Raw genomic sequence first — 18,575 nt, forward strand, 5'->3', positions numbered from 1 at the left:
TCACTACAGTGTGTGTCTCCTGTCCCCAGAAAACCTTGAGAAAGGGAGAAAAGAAAGCAACCAAGGTAACCTATTTTACAAAAGGGTCCAGGTGCATTCTGAAATCTCCTGTTTCTCCAAGTACTTGAAGTCAGTTTGTCAACAAGTATTAAATACCCACTATATACCTGGCACAATGCTAAGAGCTTGGGGTACAAAGACAAAACTTACATTCTATTGGGAGACAGTATGGCTTTTAAGAGCGTACAGGAGAGATACAAAATGAGAAGGCAGGTCACTAGCACTTGTGGGGAGATCAGAACCTTAGGCCTTCATGTGGAAGTTGATTCTTGAGCTGGGTCTTCTGTAACTAAGATGAGGAAGGAGTGTGTGCCTTGGGGGTGAGGTGGAATGGGGAGAATACAAAGGCAGGGATGGGAGATGGACTTATGTGTGTGAGGTACTGGGAGAATGTGGAAGCTAGGCTGGAAAGATAAAAGTCAAACAAGTTGGAATAGAGAGCCACTATGGTCTTATTGAGTGGTGCAGTAACATCATATCTGTGCTTTCGCAGAGTCACCCTGGTAGCTATGTGGATGTTAAGATTATAGAGAGGTGAGATGTGAAGCAGGGAGACATCCAGAAGCTATTGCAGTAGGCAAGGAGAATGGACAGAACCTAAACTAAGGGGGTTGCTGGCCAAATAGAAGGAAATAGTTTTGAAAGGGTATTAAGGTAGAAATAGCAAGGTTTGGCAACTGAACGTGTTGGATGAAATTTGAGGTTTACAAAATGATGCCATTTTACAGATGAAGAAACAACCTCAGAGGTTAAATTAACCTGCCCATTGTTTATAGGGCTCGTGTTAGAGCTGGGATCTGAATCTAAGTTTCTGACGGATGCCAGTCTTTCCTCTACAAGGAGATGGTTCAATTTTATGGTATCCCAAGTTTGCTGTGTTGCTTATCCTTGAAATTGTAGGGAGAGCATTTAGGTGCTTGATCAAAGATAAGGAGGGTCTTAATGGAGCTCGGTGTGTCCTTAGTCTTAAGGACACAAGAACCCAAAGGATTGCTATCTATGCTTAGTTGAGAAGTGGGATGACCGTGTTGTAACTATAACTATTAGTGAGGTTTTTAACAAGCCTCATCTATGGGATAAATATGAAATAGATATCTTAAAGTGCTGGTGCAGATTGGATTCGAATACAAGAGGACAGGTCTGAGGTACTAAGTTGTCACTGAAGTTGAGCTCCCCATTGGGCAATCTTGGAACACTAAAAGGTTGTGTCTCTTGTCTTGATCTAAACTGGAAGGTGACATGTTCCACACTTTGTGAAGCAGTGAGCAGTAGTGAATAGAATGCTGATCTTGGAGTCAGGAAGACCTGGGTTCAGATTCTGCCTTAGACATCAGCTTCGAGACCAGGAAAGTCAGTGAACGCATCTGTAAAATGGAAATAATTACAGCACTTGAATGGTTCTGATGATCAGTTAAGACTATGCAAAGCTCTCTATAAATGTGAGCAGCGATGATTTTTTTAAGCAATTTCATAGTATTTGTGACTTGGAGAAACCAAAGCTCTGAGCCATTTTCCATGTCAAAACACCATATTAACACAGCACCCTATGCTAATTACTTCAGTATCATTTGGGGAAGATCACTGAACTCTAGGGAGGACGAAACTCCTCTTTGCTGGGAGCTAGAATAGTTAACAGGACTTTTACAATTATTAGGCCAACTTGTGAGTCTGGCCCAGCCCCAAGAAGGGGCCAAGTGTCCTAAGGAAAACCATTAATTATGTCCCCTTTTGTGGTTCTATTGTGAAAGAGAATTATTAGCCTGAGTGAGATTTTGTGCCTTGATTATGATGTGAAAATATTAAATTTCTTTAAACACTTCCATACTTTAAAGGTCTGTCATTTCCTCATTGCGGGTTCACCTTCCAAGGATTCATATTACAACCTCTCTAATTTAGGAGACATTCTTTGAAAGTTGCTGTGGTCCATAATTCCCCACCCAGCAACCGACCTGGTTGTGAGTGAACTGGAAACATAGGAAGAGGCCAGGTTCCAAAGGGCTTGAATAGCTAAAGAGATGACCTGGGCAATTTACTAATCAATGCCCTAGGCAGCCCTTCAAGACATATTAAATTACAGAAAAGGTGCTGACTTCACTAGTGGAGGTTTTCTCTTCATCCAGGGAGGGAAATTGGAATTCCAGTCCTTAATCACTACTATCCCAGCCTTGGGGGGCAGCCTACACTAATGTAGAGTTAGAAGACAAGATGATGGTTTCAGATCAGGGAATATGCGTTAGTAAAGACAGGTGGAAGGAATCTTAGAAGCCAACTAGTCCAACGGATGAGGAAACTGAAAAACGGAGGCCCAAGATACTCAATGATTTGTCCAAGGTCATATGGGTAACGCCAGTGGCAGGATATGAACCCAAGGGCCTATGACTGCAGAGTCAGGACTCTAAATGGATCTATTGTCTTATAATCAGTTAATATTGACACCCAATGACTTCCATGCACATGATAGGCTATAAACCAGAGCAGTGTGTGGTGGGGAGAGTTGGTCTTAAGATCAGCAAAACCTGGGCTTTGGTTTTGCCTTGAACTCTCCTATGAGGACTCTACTTCCGTGTTTATGATGTGTCCATATCTGATTACAGTCCTTTGTTATTTCATCCTTCCCTCTGTCATGCAGCCCCAGACACTTTTTATCCTTACTGCAACTTCCCACCTTTAGTTCTTTCCCAGGTGATGGCTAACCTCTCCTAACCAGTTCCACTGTGTATTCTCTCCCCACCTCTCTTGCACCATTGTGTCCTATTCCACAATGAAAGCATCTCTAAACTCTGCCTTTTTTTTTTTTTTTTTTTTGCCATTTCAATATACTTGGAATTCTCTTTGCGTGGTCTCATCTTTCCTCCAGAGAAAGTATGTCAGTATCTTCTGGCATTGGAAGGATCTGTCAACGTGCCTTATATCTGATGTGAATGGCAGATCCATTTTGTTTGACCAACATCACTAGATACAACTGGGCATAAGCCTTCCTATGCATTTGAGTGAGAGGCTCAGTTGGAGCTGAGCTGGCTGGTGGGTATGCAGGTGATGTGGGTGTGTGTGGAGTGTTCAGGGTAGACTAGCACCTCTGGTTGTGAGGGTTTGCTGAGCCATTTTCAGGGGTGCTCTTCCATCTTTGGTATGTAGCTGGCACTCAACCCTCACCTGTGGTTCCTGTAGCATGCACAGTGGCCACACCCTGGTAAATAGTCTCAAAGGGGCTAAAACCAGGTTAAGGGTAACTGATAGGCCTCCAACTCATTGGTGAGTTGGGGGGTATCTACCCCAAGCATGTGAAGACTTCCCCTGGCAGAAGAGGTAGATGAGAACAATTTGTTCCAATGGCCATGAAGGTGGCAGAAGCAGGTGTTTTGTGGAGTGCTTAGAGCTTAGTCAGACATTGAAGACACCAAAGTCATCTGCATCCCAGGCCAGCACCAGTTGTCTTGATTTTTGTCCTGCTGCTGGACTTCTGATGACTCAGAAGAGAGTGAAGTTCACTTAAATTCAATCCACAAGCAAGTCAAGACATCACCCATGATATCACTGATCCTCTTGGATCAGTGGAAAAAGGAAGGAAAAGGAAAGGACAAACAAGGCAACACCATCTTCCCGGTCATCCAAGACTCCCAACCTAAGGATTATCTTGGACTTTTCACTATTCCCCAGATCCAGTCTGCTGCCAAGGCTCATCTATTTTACCTTTGCAACACTTCCAGTATGTTCCCCTTCTTTCCTCTAACACTACTACCTTGGTGAAAACCCCCATCATCTCATGCCTGGAGTAACGCAAAGAGTCTCAAGTCTCGTCTCTCTCCACTCCAAATCTTCCTCAACTCAGTTGTCAAATTGATCTTCCGAAAGTGCTGATCAGACCTTGTCTTCCTCATTCTTGATAAAACGCCAGTGGCTTCCTATCAGCCCCAGTATGACAGCTCTTCAGAAACTAGTCCCATCCTACCTTTTCTGTCTTACACCTTATGTCCCACCCTTTACTCTTTAATCCAGTGACACTGGTGTCTTTGCCATTCCTGGCACAAAACAGCCCATGTCCAGATTCCAGGCATTTTCACTAGTTGCCCTTCATTCCTGGAATGCTCTCTAAGTCCTAGCCAAATCCTCTTCAAGAAGCTTCCTTGATCACCCCTAATTGTAGTGCCTTCCTTCTACAGAGATCCCCAGTGTTTAGCTCAGAGTAGGTGCTTAAAAGATCCTTGCTGACTCAGTGACTTTACAGAACTGGCATTTAACATGAGAGTGATAGTATGGCAGCAGGTGGAAATTGTGGTGGAGGGCACTGCTGGACTGGAATGAAGAGTAGTCCAGTTTGGCTGGAGTGGAAGGGAACAGGCTTAGAAAAGGTATGGAGTAGATGCTTAATTTGGTTTTGAGAAAGTCGCTTCTAAAAATGAGAGATTTGGAAAAGATGGCTTTTAAAATTCCTTCCAGATCTATTATCTAGGTAGCTATGACTGAACTGTGCAAAGTCTAGGGCACGTTAAGGGTTCCCTGAACTTGTCAATGTCTCTTGTAATAGACCTGCTTTTCACCTAGGTCTCATGGGGCTGGGCTTGACTTGCCAAAGGTAAGGTTGTCACATTTGAATTTTAGGGGTCGGCAAACAGCCAGAAAGTAGCAGGTGGCCCTCACCCCACTCTGCAAGGCCCAGGGAGTTAACAATGCGCTTTTTACCATTTATAAATAAACTTTTTCTTGCACAAAAACAAGCAGGTGGTGACCCCTGCTCTAGGGGTATGGGCTTTTTTTTTCTTGGTTGAGTGTAATGTGGGACAGCCACCCAACTCTACACTCCTTTGGTACAGAGGCCAGGTCACAACTGCTGGGTCTCGGCGCCAGCTGGGTGACCCTGGGCATGTCGCTGCCTTTCTTGGCAAAAGGGGCACAGCGGCCATCTAGCTACCTGTCTCACGGGGCCAAAGGTAACAGTGTAAATGCCAACCACAAAGCGCCTACGGATCGGACCCTGAGCGACGGCCCCTCCCCGCCCCCTTTGCTTCCGCAAACGAGTTTCGATTGGCCGATCCCCGTGGGCCAGGCTGTCATTGCGAGACGCTCCGCGTGGCAGTCACCGTCCGTCCGCCCAATCCCGTCGTGCTGGCCACATCGGCCAGCCAATCAGGAGTCTCAAAGAAAAGGCTCTGGGCCCCCATTGGGCGGCGGCCGTGTGGCTACGCAGAAGGCCCTAGGCTTCGGCGGCGCTCTGGCCGTCTGCGGGGCCTCCAGAGCTATGGGGCGGTCCTGGGGCCTGGCCTTGGCGGCGGGCGAGCGGGCTGGCTGCGTAGTGAGCGCCCGCGGCGCGGAGCGGCCCGGGGCCGAGGCCGAGGGCCCGTGGAGCTGCAGCGGGGTGCTGCTGAGCCGGCGCGCGGGGCTCGTGCTGTGCCACGGGGGCATCGTGGCGCCCTTCCTGAGCGCGGGCGCCGCGGCGCTGCAGCCGGGGGCTGGGCCGCCCTTCCTGGGCGCCGACAGCTGCCGCGATGATATGCGGCTGCACGTGCAGTGGGGGCCGGGGCGCGGAGTCGGGGCGCGGGCCGGGCGGAGGGGCGCGCTGTGCACGCCGCCCTGCAGCGCCCGGCCGGCGCCCCGCGGCCAGGCCCGCGCCCGCCTGCTGCTGCTCGTCTGCTGCCCGGCCTTCCGCGCCAGCTTCGCGCGCCTCTTCAGCGGCGAGGCGGCCGAGCACTGGCGCTTCGCGGGCGGCGGCCCCGAGCCGCAGGAGCCCGAGGCCGACGCGGGCGCGGGGGCCGACGAGGGGCCGTTGCTGGCGGCGCTCGGCTGGTTCGCTTTGCTGAGCGTGGAGGGCCGCGCCGAGGCGGCAGGGGGCCCGTGGCTGTCGGTGGCCGCCGCCGCCTCCCTGCCCAAGGGCGCCCCGCTGCTCGCCTGCGGCTCCCCGTTCGGCGCCTTCTGCCCGGACATCTTCCTCAACAGCCTGAGCCGCGGCGTGCTCAGCAACGCGGCCGGCCCGCTGCTGCTCACCGACGCGCGCTGCCTGCCCGGCACCGAGGGCGCCGGCGTCTTCTCGGCCGACGGCGCGCTCGTGGCGCTCGTGGCGGCGCCGCTCTGCTGGCGGGCCCGTGAGTGGGTGGGCCTGAGCCTGCTGTGCGCCGCTGACGCGCTCCTCCGCGCCGCGGCCCCCGCGCTCGGCCGTCTGGGCCGCCACGCCGACGCCCGCCTGCTGGCCGCGCTCCTGCCGCCCGACGGCGGGGAGCCCGCCGCCCCGCTCCCAGAGCTCGGGGCTGCGTTGGTCGCAGCCGTCCTGATCGAGTGTGGGTCTGTGTGGGGCTCTGGAGTGGCGCTGGCCCCGCACCTGGTGCTCACCTGCCGTCACGTGGCCCCCCGGGAAGCTGCGAGGGTCCTGGTGAGGCCTGCCATCCCCAAGTAAGGCCGCGGTTACCCAGCAACGCCATTCCCAGCGGAGGCCCCAGCTGTAGCTGTGGCTTCTTGGGTTGCCTAGCAACCGATTTCCACTCCCCCCATTCCTTACTCGCTCAGCAGTTCCACCCCCACCCAGCCCCTCTATTGGTCTGTCTCGATGACGAGCGCCGTGGTCCCTCCCCCTAGCCGAGCTGTCCCTGGTGTGCCTAGCCTGCCCCCCTGTCTCCCGTGTGGCCCTAGGTACCATCCCCAGACTTCCTAGGTGCTACTCCCCTCGACCCCCTTCAGCCCTCCCTGGGCTCGCTAGGCCTCCTAGCAATTGCCATCCACAGTCCCAGGGTTACCGTCCCACTTAGTATTCCCACCTGGGTGGCTCGCAGTGCCTTTCCTACCTCCTGGCTACTTTCCCTATCCCCTGTTGCCTAGCAACTCCATCCCGAGCAGGTCCGAGACTCTCTGTTCAGCCTGCTTTGCGGAGTAGTGCTAAACTGCTTGCCTAGAGCAGGCTCTTAGTTGCTTAGCAACCCCAGCCAGCTCAGCGAAGTCCTTCCTGGGTTTCCTAGCAGCAATCCCCCCTTCCCTCCTCATACTCCCTGTGGGGGGTTGCTTAGCGACAGCCACTTGGATTCCCCCAGCTGCATCCTCATCTCTCCTCCTCTGATCCTCAGCGGCTTCTCCTCTGTCTCTTAGGTTACCTAGGAATACTCCAGGCGCTGCCCTCCAGCCTTGCTTCCCTTAGGTTCCCTGACAACTGCAGCCCACCTCTGCCAACCCATAACCTTACTGCCCCCTGAACTGTCTAGTGAAGTTGCCTCTGCATCCTGCTCGCCTCCTACTTCCTTAGCGGTGCTATTTCTCTGTGCTGTCTGCCAAGTCCTCATCTTCATCCGGTCCTCTTCCTGGGCCAGGCCAGCCTCTGGAAAGTTCTGGGAGAGGCCTTTGGGGTTGCTGCAACTTTGGGAGGGCAAGAGACTTCGTTGTTTTCCCCACCCTGAATTGGGAGGGTTTTGAGTTACTGGGCTTTCTTCACATTATCGCATCGAAAGTTGGGGCATGAGCATTCTCTGTCTCCTGAAGTAGTAAAGGGAGTCCCAAAGAGGGACAGTGGTTTAGCCAAGGTCACACAGCTGGGATTCCATCCCAGGCCCCATATCTTGTGCTTGTTTGTTACTCTGTGCTACAGCTGCCTTACAGTGAGCTTAGTGTAGGTGGTGGGAAGTTCAGGGTGGGGCCAGTTCACTTGGCTGGATCTGCAAGTCATCCTTCTTCACCCTTTCTTGGGCAGCTGTTTTCTTCACCTGCCTCTACTCCCCACTCATTAGAGCTTCCTTTACTTCCTAATCTGACTCACATCCTACCTTTTCCTTTGTGGCCTTAGGCACCTGCTTCCAGAACAGGCTCCATGGAGGCCCTGCTAGGCCAATGGATTTGGCCCAGTAGGCCTGGACATGGTGGGGGAGGGGGAAGGTCACGGCAATTGGGTTTCATTCTGGCTTCTGCCACACCATCCATAGGACCTTGGACAAGTCACTTTACCTTTCTAAGCCTCAGTTTCCCCCTCTGTAAAATGAGGGGGTTGGAACTGATGACTTAAGATTCCTCAATTCTACAGTCATACGTTCCTAATTAGCTGTGCTTTTACAAATTACTTTTCTTGGATCCACATATTTGTACCTTAGGAGGAGTGAGGAGGAAACTTCCATTATATAGCAGAGGTTTGTAGATAACTGGAGTTGAACGGCACCCAAGAGGTCATCCTAGAGGTCATTGTCTTTGTTTGGCAGAAGAGGAAACTGAGGCTGTAGAGAAGTGTACAGGAGCCAGGGATGTCAGGTCTCCTGACTTTTCAGACTACTTTTTTTGTGAACCACTGACCCTCTACCAACTGGTTCCTTACTGCATTGACATGGTTCTTCAGTAAGACAGGAAAGAAGCATTACTATGACTTGGGGGAAGTGTGTGGTCCCTGTTCTCTCTCACTGGGCAGTGGGGGAAGGGTCCCTGGCTTTAGAGGCAGGGACCATGGTTTGCTTCCCAACTTTGACCCTGACTAGCTATGGGCCTTTGACCAAGTCGAATATGTCTCTAAAATGGGGACTTGGACTCCATGACCTCCAAGGTCTTTTCCAGTCTGGTCCTAAGAACCAGAAAGAAAGCAAACCAGCTCTGGGGAGGCTCCTTTTTGCCCTGCATTATCTTGAGCTCAGAGGCCTCAGTTGGTCCAAAAGCTGTAATCCTTGGGTCTTCCTCCTAAAATCCTTTTCTGCCCCTTGTTCACCTCTAGGAGTTCTCCGGTCTGGGGGAAAGTGGTGTTTGCTACCCAGGATACGTCTCCCTATGATGTGGCGGTGCTGAAGCTGGAGGAAGATCTCCGAGGTGTCCCATTTCCTATCTTGGCCAGCCGTTTCCATGAAGGTGAACTGGGAAGATGGGGACCATGAGTCTGAGCATAATAGGCCAAGTTAGGGTGGGTGGCAGAGGCGGGTGGGTCCAGCAGTCCTTCATGAGACTGGGGGTGACTCCTGAGGCATCTGCCTGGGAAGCTGCCCTCCTGCTCAGCCGGCATCTGGCCTTGGCAAAGAACTGCCACTCTTGGGTCCCCCTGCCAAATGAGGGTGCTAGCCTAGTTGATGACTCAGTTTCTTCCTGGCTGTAGGTCTGGTCATCTTTTCATTCTGGAATATGAAGCACTTGATCCTGTGATGCTTTATGGTTTTATTCATTAGAATATAAGCTCTTTGTGAGGCAGAATTGGTCATCTTTTGCCAGGGTATTCTGCTTACCCGGCACACAGTAGGTGCTTCAGAAATGCTCATTGGTTGATTGATGCCAAGTGTTTCCCACTATGTTCATAGATAGATTTTTTTCAGCAGGACCAGTGAGTTTCTTGGTGTGTGGAGGCCCTAGTCCCCCAGGGAGGAATCTCTGTACTAATGTAGATTAGTGGATTCTCTGACACACGTAATCTTAGCTGGCTGTGGCACCTAAAGGATATGCAAGAGGTAGAATTTGAACCCAGGTCTTTCAGACTCTGAGGGTAGCCCTCTCTTTACTATGAGTGTTCCTTGCATGTTAATGGTTATAATAATGTTAGTTAGCAATCAATCCTATTTACACAGAACTTTCAGGTGTGCAAAGCACTTTACCTGGTTATCTCACAACAGCACAGCCAGGTAGTTCCACACATGTTCCCCATTTTCATGATTAGGAAATTGAGGCTCCCAGAGGGGAAGGGACTTGTTCAGGGTCACAGAGTCAGTCAGTAGCAGAACCAGAGTCTTCTGAGTCCAAGCTCATTACTCTTCTCAGGAGAGCCCCTGGAGGCAGAATGTGAGGCTGGGCAGTGAAGCCCCCTTGTCCTTTTGCTCCCCACCTGATCGTGGCCTGCCATTCCTTTTGCAGGAGAGGATGTGCAGGTGGTCGGCTTTGGGGCCTTTGGCCAGACCTGCGGCCCCTCAGTGACCTCAGGGATCCTGTCTGCTGTGGTGGAGGTGAATGACACGCCCGTGATGCTGCAGACAACATGTGCTGTGCACGGGGGCTCCAGTGGGGGGCCTCTCTTCACCAGCTCTGGGGAACTCCTTGGTAATGAGCTCCATGAATTCCTTCCTTCTCCCTCTGTCCCCCAGGTAGGCTCAGGAAACTTGAGTCAGTACCTTCTGTGTGCCCAGCCCTATTCTAGGCACCAGAGGGAGAAGAGGGAAATGGGGCCACATGGTCCCTGGCTTTGAGAACTGTTGGACTCTTTGAAGGAGATAGTATGCACACCCCCCAAAAGATGACTAAGCAGATGTTTGCAAAGCACTGGAACAAGGAGGGGCAGACTCTTGGATGAGGGGAGTCTTGGAGGGCTGGGGTAACTCATCTCTGGGTGGTCACCACACCACAGGCTGACCCTAAGAGCCAGGTGCTGCTGTTCTGGCATCAGCTGGACTCTAGTCATCGACTATCTCCTTATCCCTGATTCTATCCTGTAGGGATTGTCACCAGCAACACTAGAGACAACAGCACAGGGGCCACCTATCCTCACCTGAACTTCAGCATCCCCATCACTGTCCTAGAACCAGCCCTGGATCAGTACAGGCAAACTGGGGACCTGCACCTCCTCAGGAAGCTGGACCGGCCTGGTGAGCAGGTCAGAGTGGTGTGGCGGCTGCAGAGAGTCCCGGCCGAGCCCCCCCGGAGCAAGCTCTGACCCTTCCAGAGGGCACTGCCAGTCTCCTGTTGGGTCGTCAGGACATTAATGATGGTGGCCCAGCAACCCCTGGGGCCAAAGCCTGACAGAGTGGACACAGACACAGATCACCTTAGAAGTTGTCAGCCAGAGATCCCACCCACTTGTTTGCTCTGACTCTCAGGTGCTGGGTGCCCTGCTATCTGGTTTACCTCAGGAGGCATCTTGTTTGACTTCTTTCCAGCATTCCTGAAGTGGTCATCCAGTCTAAGCTTGGAGAGTGCTGGTGATTTCCCAGGGGGCCATGAAGATGGCCCTTTATAGTAGTGCTGATGCTGGAACAGCTCAGTTAGGATGAAAATAAGAATAAAAACAGCTCTTGTGTAAAGTGCTTTCTTCACAACCACATGGTAAGGTAGGAGGTGCAAGTATTGTACCCATTTTACAGGCGAGGGAACCAAGGCCCAGAAAACTTGAGTACAATACAATAATCTATGAGGTAGGGGATGCGGATCTTTCTGTTCTACAGTTGTGCAAATAGGCCCAGAGAGATGATGAATTACTTGCTTGGGATCACGCTGACATAGATGGGTAGCACAGCTGAGACCCAAACCCATGTCTTTGACCCCAAAATCCAGTGTTTTTTCCAGCCTCCTCTTGTGGACTGAATGACCTTAGAGACAGGAGGACATGCATGGTCAGAGGTTCCAGCCCTGGCCTGGTGGTCCCAGAATTGGAAGGGCCTGCCCTCAGTGCCCGTACTTGCCTCTCTGGGGAGCGGTCGTCCTGCCTCCCTCTGCATCCTCTGCCTAATGTTCCTGGTTCTCCTCTCTGGGACTCAGTGGAACAAGCTTCTCTTTCCTTGGGGTGGCCCTTCTAATGCTGGGAGGCACTTAATGTCCTCTCTGAGGCCTTTCTTCACCATGCTTTCTAGCAAGTTCTTGTAATAGCACAACTTAAAAAAAAATTCCCTTAAAACAGTTCCCATTGTCAGGGAATAACAAAAGTTATCCCCATTTTACAGATGAGAAAACCAAGGCTCAGAGAAAATGAGTAATGTATTCAAAGATCTATCTAGGATCATAGGATCCAAGGGGGCTGGAAGGAACCCCTGTAGAGTGGTCTGCTCCCATCTTTCTGCCCCTTTTGGAGGCAAGGATGCCAGTGACTCTCCAAATCCCGCATCATCTCCACATGCCATCTCCTGTCTCAGATTCATCGACTGATTGAGGGTTTGTATATGAATCATGTGCCTTGGAAACTGCTAAATGTCTCCACGGACAGGGAAGCAAGAGGTGGTCCCTGAGGTGGTTGTAGGGAGGGTCATTTCCCTGAGGCTGGTCATTCCCCAGGCTGGATAGAGGGTGATGATGGCACGTGTGATGCAGTGCTTTTGGTTGGGCTGCTTCTACTCTGCATGTCTTGTGCAGGTGTCACCGATGGCAGTGAGCTGGAACGGGCAGGAGAGCGGCCAAATAAGGTTTAGGGCATTCAGCAGTGGTCTGCCACGCTCAGAAGGCCAGCTTTTAAAAAACTATTCATGAATACAACCCCTTCCCGAACCCAGACATCTATCTCCCTTCCACCACCATGGGCCACCAGTGACCCAAAGGGAAAATCAAACCCTTGTGACCAGTCTGCATGGTCAAGCAAAACCCCTTCCTGTGTGGGGTTTGCGTGTGCCTCCTGCTCGCTGTGTGGATCCCCAGAGCTCTGATGTCCTACATTCTCACTCTGTTGCTCTTGTACAAATGACTCTACTGTTTTGCTCCCTTTGGGGTGCATCAGTCTGGATGGGGCTTCCCAGGCCCTGTTTGCCATTTCTTAATGGAGCAATAACATCCCATCTCATCCATAGACCATTCCCCCACTGATGGGCATCTCCTCAGTTTCCAGTTTTTTGCTACCACAGAGACAATATTTTTTGCACATGAGGGTCTTTTTTCTCTTTGAAATCTAGGGTGTAGACTTGGTAATACTAGCTTGAATTCATGTAACACTTTAAGACTTGTGGGTACTTTATAAATATCTCATTTGATCCAACAACTCTGGGAGGTAGGAGCTGCTGCAGTCTTGAGTGACGTGATGGGACTTGTTCAGGGACATATGGCTAGTGAGTGTCTCAGGCAGAATTTAAACTTAAATCTTCCGGATGCTAAGGTCAGTGCTCTGCCCACTGTGTGCCCCCTAGCTGCCTTAGAGGTATACGTGGGCTAAGGTATGCACTGTGTAGTAAGACCCAGCTCCACATTGCTTTCCGGAATGGACGGGCCAATTCACAGCCCATCACGATGCATCAGTGCCCCCCAAATCGGCCAGTCGGATGGGTGTGAGGTTCAGCCTCAGAGTTGGGAAGCCCATCTTACAAACAACAGTATTATCTTCTTGTTTGATGGTGAATCATGAAGTGCTGAATCAGAATTGTGACAGAGTTCAGGGCCTTATTCAGCAAACATCTCTTGCCCAACATGGAGTGATGGCTGCCAAAGGCACCACTGACATCAAGAGTTAAATGTGTCTGTAAAATCTGACAGATGAGAATGACAAACTGTTAGGACGACGATTGTTTCATAAAACAGTAAAAATAAAGCTCAGCAAGATAGCTAACTAAAACAGTCACCCCAAAGGCACTTAAGGATGAAAATAGAGAACAAAGGGGAGAAAACCAAACTATTTGTAAGAAGTGTAACATCAAAGACAGTGGAACCACCATTTTTGTTACTGTTCAGTTGTTTTCCGGTCATGTTTGACTCTGTGACCTCATTTGCAATTTTCTTGGCAAAAATACTGGAGTGGTTTGCCATTGTCTCCAGTTCATTTGACCAATGTGGAAACTGAGACAAACAGGGTTAAGTGACTTCCCAGGGTCATAAAGCTCTGTCTGAGGTCAGATTTGAACTAGGGAATATGAGTCTTCCTGACTCCAGGTTCTTTGCTCTATCTGCTGCATCACCTGGGGAACCACCATATTTGGAGCCTAAAAATCACAGTTCCCAGAGAGTGAAACATGACACTAAGGAGAATAAAGACAGGAAAATAGATGGAAGTGTAGGTAGAGAAGATATGGGCCAGAGGCCAGAGGTCATAGGATTGTGGGAGTACCAAGAGATTAATATTTACCTGAAGGAGGGCAAGATGTCAATGGTTCGGTAAGTGTCTTGAACTTTAGCACAAAAAAGTAGGACAAAGATAACTGTTGCCTAATCTCCTACTCTTGAGAGTCATCTATGTGAATGGAAGGTAACCTAGACCAGGGTTTAAAAGGGAACATGCTGGCTTTTACAACTGATATTCAGCAATAGACCACAGTTTTACGCCTGATTAGGACAGAGGTAAATTTGCTTACCTGATGGCTTCCTAAGTTCTTTGCCTTGCCTAAGCAGAAATAAGGATTGAAAAGCAGGATCTCAGAGCGGGAAGGGGAGACCTTGTGGCCTATGGCACCCAACGTTCTCCTTTTATAGGTGAGGAAACAGTCCCAGGGAGCTCAGGAGGTGCAGTGGTTTGCGTAAGCTTGTCTATATAGGTGGCCCTTTGACTCCAAATGCAGGTGGGAAGTCCAATCTGCAGCCCAGGGCCTGGAAAGGGGACTATATTGCAAGACAAGGCTAGAAAAGAAGGCTGGAGCCAGATTCTGGAAGGCCTTGAGTGACAGAGATTGGACCCTATTCAGAAAGACTCCACCACAGGGTTCCTAGTAGATGGGTCATCCCCACAGAATCCTAGAATCTGAATCCCCTGCTCTGCTGACCTGTCTCTCTCCTCCCTCCCCCCCCCCCCCCCCAGGATTTTAGGAGTATAAAAGGAGATCTATTCCTTAAAAAGCTTTTAGAAGAAGACTCCTAGATTCTGCCAGCTCCTAGGATTTAGCCAGAAGGCATGTCCGTTGTGTTAATAGGATTTTTACTGAGTCAGTCTCTAACCTGAGGGGCAGCTAGGTGGTGCAGTGGATAGAGCACCAGTGCAGTTGTCAAGAGGACCTGAGTTCAAATGTCACGTCAGACATTTGACACTCACTAGCTATGGGACCTTGGGCAAGTCAGTTAACCCCAATTGCCTCATCCTGGGTCATCTCCAGTCATCCTGATGAATATCTGGTCCCTGGATTCAGATGGCTCTGGAGGAGAAGTGAGGCTGGTGACCTGCACAGCCCTCCCTCACTCAAAACAAAGTCAAGTGCAAGTCATGTCATCATTTCTCTGATGGCATGGTCTTCTTCCGCAAGGAAGAACGAACACACGCTAACCTGAGAAAGTCTGGAGCAGAACAAAGCAGGCCTAGAGACCAGAGTGCCAATAACCAAGTAGTTTAATCAGATCAGTGAGGCATGTTCTCTTAGCTGAAGTACAAACACAGGTAGGTATATATATATATCTACCTATCTCTATCTATCTATCTATCTATCTATCTATCTATCTATCTATCTATCTATCTATCTATCTATCTATCTATCTATCTCCCTATATATATCCCACCAGAAACCTGCAAGTCCCACAATACAACAGCTCTGTTTGGGGGTCGTGACCACCTCCCCTCGAGGACAGAACGGGAGTTCTGTGACAGAAACAGGTTCCACAATCTTTGATTGGCTTCACTTAAGGTCCAGTGACTGAGCGTTGTCGGAGGTTTGATTAACCAGGTAAAGCTGTACTGTGAGTTCTGACTCCTAAGCGGAGGCAGCTCTTAAGAAAACAAAATCATCAGTATATTCATCACACGTATCATGTGAAAATTGTAAATTCCTTCTCGATAGTTAATTGTCCCTGGTCCCCCCGTTAGAGAGTGAGCTGCTAGGAAGGACCTTCACTGTTCATTCATTTTCTCCCTCCCTCCCTCACAGAAGGAGGGGGCAGCCAGGGCCAAGGAGGAGGCGCCTCCAGGGTGGCCGCTGGGCTGCGTGCAGTGGACAGCTCCCCCCCCCCACTCCCTCCCAACCCCCCTCCCCTCTTCCTCCCCTTCCGGGTCCCGCTGAGTCACACTGCAACTAGAGGACTTCGGGGATCTGAGCTGCGGCCGCCCCTGCGGGAGCTCTAGGTGAGGCCCCGGGTGGGGGTGCGGGGCTGAGGAGCGCCCCAGGGACGCGGAAGGTGGGGAGCCCCTTTATCCCCTCCTCCCTCGCCCTGCCCCCACTTCCCGTCTCTGGAAGAGGCTGCGTAGTGAGACTGAAAGCACCAGGTCTCGGACCCGGGCTCCAGTTCCAGCGCTGCCCTGCTTCCCTCCTGCGCTCCTGGGGCCCCCCTGTGGGCTCTTCTTGTGGGGAAAGCGGCTGGCCGCCTTCAGGAAGGGGCACCCCTTAGGGGATCCCATTCTCTAGGGAGTTCTCGGCCGGGAAAACTCCCTCCGCTGGCGCAGCTAGACACGCTCCCAGTTACTTGTTTCCGCAGGAGTCGCCCGGGGCGTGGCTTAGGCGGGGCGGGAGGCTTGGACCCGGGCTTCCTGGCTCTCTGTGCCCCGCGCGCGTCCCCGCAGCTGGTCCGAGCGCAGTCCGCCCTCCCGGGGCCCGCGTGCGGGGCCTCGGAGGCGCTGCGGGCGGGTAGATGTTAGGACGCGCCCCGTGCGTGGGCCCCGGCTGCCTGGGAGGGCCGGCTTAGGTGCTTCCTCACCCTGCCCTTGGCCCCACCTGCTGCATTTCAGGACCGCGCTCCAGGCACTACATCGGAAAGGGAGCGCGATCCAGACTTTCCTGGACTTCACCCCCTGGCCTCAGGTCATCCCCCGCCTTCCACCCCCGCCTCCGCCCTGGCCCAGCCCGTCAGCACCCTCACCTGGACTGATGCTCCCCAAGTGATGCCAATACCTGGCACGTAGCAGTCTAATTGATTTACATGCCTATAAAATGCCTCGAGGCGGGGACTGTTCTTTTTGCCTGTAGTTGTACACCCAGGGCTGAGCACCTTGCCTGGCACATAGTAAACGTTTAGCAAATGCCTTTTGTCTTGAACCTTGAAGGAAACAAAGGAAAGAGTGCCTTCCAGGAACGGGGTTCAGCCTATACAAAAGCTTGGAGATAGGAGATGAAAGGTTGGTGGCCCAGGATGTATCTTTTCAGAGATCAGAGATGTATCTTCTGTGTCTTTTATAGAAGGGAAACAGTGAAAATAATTACATTCAGGCAGAATCTATTAAGTTCCTACTGTATGCTGAGTTTAAATCTGGCCTCAGACATTTCCTAGCTGGGTGACCCTGGACAAGTCACTTAGCCTTGTTTGCCTCAGTTTCCTCATCTGTAAAATGAGCTGGAGAAGGAACCCGCAAACCCCTCCAGTATCTTAGCCAAGAAAACCCTAAACAGGGCCATGAAGAGTCAGACAAGACTGGAAAATGATTGAATGACAACCATTGTGTCCCCTGGACTGGCGATACAGAGGTCAAATGAGACCCAGCTTGAGCAACCTGAAATATAGTGGCAATGGTGGTGGTGGTAGGATGAGGCGAGGAGAGACATAGATGACTGGGAGAGAGGCAGAACCTTAGGGAAAAGAGCTATAGGTTTCCATTCAAAGGTGGGGGGAGCACTTTTATCTGGGGAGGGGTGAACCTCAGTCTTCTCATCTGTAAAATGGGGATACCTGTAGCACTTCCCAAACAGGATTGTTCTGACAGGCATCTCATTTCTCCTTCTTCCTGGCGGCTTTCAGATTGGCTCTGTCCAGTCTAGTGCAGAGCTGTATCTGGGAGGCTAGGAGTCCAAGACAGTCCTCGACTGCAGAGAACTTACAAGGGTTCCCATATTTTTGGAAAATGAAGACCTCTTTTTAACATAAAAAATGTCGCAGGACTCTTCCCCCCTTCTTTTTTCCCCCATGGTAGTAGTTCCAAGAGGGTGTGTTGATTAAGAAAGCCAGCTGTCACAAAAGGAATTGTGTATCACTTTCAGTGACTTGTGCTATCCTGTAAAATCCAAGAGTAAACACTTTCTATGGCTGTCCCTCATGGGCATCTTGACCAAAGGGAAGGCTATCTCTTATTACAGATATCCAGACATTCTTTTTCCTTGTGAAGCACAAATACTTCATTGGTGGCTTACTGTGGTGCAGCCCACATCTATGATTCCTAGCATTGCAGGCTGGGAAGAGGCCCCCAAAGAGCATCCAGGCTGGTCCCTTTTCTAAACTATTCCTCCTGGGTGGTTTTCCCAGCCTTGGCTTGATCACCTCCTGTTGGATGCCAAGGCCCAGGCTCAGTGCTCTGGGAATGGTAGTGACTCTGATGTCACACACAGGTAGGGAAGCACACAGAGTCATGGAACAATCACAGAACATTAGAGCTGGAAGGAACCTTAGAACCCAGGAGGGGCCTTAGAACCTAGAAGGTTAGGACTACGAGGGAACCTTAGAGATGAACTGATGGCCCAGAACTTCTTGATCATAGATTTCAAAGGGGTCTGTGAATTTGTTATAAAAAAATATTTTGATAATTGTATTTCAGTATAATTGGTTTTCTTTGTAGTCCACTGTATTTTATATTATGTTTTTAAAGGGAGGGAGCCATAGTCTTCACAGGACTACCAAAAGAGGTCCATGAAAGAAAGTGGGGGTTAGAAAGGCCTGGTCTTTGGATTCTCTTATTTTACAGATGGGGAAACGGAAGCACAGAGAGTGACTTATTCACAGTCATGCAGTTGGTTAGTGTTATGAGAGGCAAAGCTAGGTCTCTTCATTATAAATCCATTGATGTGCTATAGATCTGCTATTGTCTTTAATGAATTTCTTTTTTTTATTTAAATTTATTTATTTAAGTTTTCAATATTCATTTCCACAAAATTTTGGGTTCCAAATTTTCTCCCCTTTCCTCCCCTCCCCCACCCCAAAACGCCAAGCATTCTAATTACCCCTATTACCAGTCTGCCCTCCCTTCTAACATCCCTCCCTTCCCTTATCCCCATCTTCTCTTTTGTCCTGAAGGGCAAGATAAATTTCTGTACCCCATTACCTGTATTTCTTATTTCCTAGCTGCAAGAACA

At 50.7% G+C, this 18,575-nt stretch overlaps 2 protein-coding genes across 11 annotated transcripts in view; both read left to right on the forward strand.

Annotated features, from left to right (window-relative positions):
• Nucleotides 1-2,856: 2,856 nt before the first annotated feature.
• Nucleotides 2,857-11,000, forward strand: TYSND1 (trypsin like peroxisomal matrix peptidase 1). 5 transcript variants are annotated; one of them, XR_011971587.1, is made up of 4 exons: nucleotides 2,857-6,421; nucleotides 8,723-8,853; nucleotides 9,841-10,023; nucleotides 10,416-11,000. XR_011971587.1 is itself a non-coding variant. In XM_072628717.1 (4 exons), the coding sequence occupies exons 1-4, from the start codon at nucleotides 5,297-5,299 to the stop codon at nucleotides 10,470-10,472; spliced, it is 1,422 nt and encodes a 473-aa protein (XP_072484818.1). In that variant the 5' UTR covers nucleotides 5,225-5,296; the 3' UTR covers nucleotides 10,473-11,000. The 5 variants fall into 5 exon arrangements, 3 of the variants coding, with proteins under 3 accessions (XP_072484818.1, XP_072484817.1, XP_072484816.1); XM_072628717.1 differs by having other exon boundaries at nucleotides 5,225-6,441; nucleotides 9,841-9,929; XM_072628715.1 differs by having other exon boundaries at nucleotides 5,234-6,441.
• Nucleotides 11,001-15,559: 4,559 nt separating this feature from the next.
• AIFM2 (AIF family member 2) overlaps nucleotides 15,560-18,575 on the forward strand; it is a 28,290-nt gene continuing 25,274 nt past the window's right edge. For 2 of the 6 annotated variants that reach the window (XM_072628719.1, XM_072628722.1), the window contains exon 1: nucleotides 15,560-15,646. Coding sequence is in view for 3 of the 6 variants with exons in the window: in XM_072628723.1 (XP_072484824.1) it covers nucleotides 17,959-17,994 (36 nt within the window). In the remaining 3 variants the exon portion in view is untranslated. Of the gene's footprint in view, nucleotides 15,647-16,573; nucleotides 16,634-17,882; nucleotides 17,995-18,575 lie in introns of those variants that run through there. The other 4 variants (XM_072628720.1, XM_072628723.1, XM_072628718.1 and 1 more) reach the window with 4 other exon arrangements.

The sequence above is a fragment of the Notamacropus eugenii genome, chromosome 1, assembly GCF_028372415.1.
Source record: "Notamacropus eugenii isolate mMacEug1 chromosome 1, mMacEug1.pri_v2, whole genome shotgun sequence".
NCBI lineage: Eukaryota > Metazoa > Chordata > Mammalia > Diprotodontia > Macropodidae > Notamacropus > Notamacropus eugenii.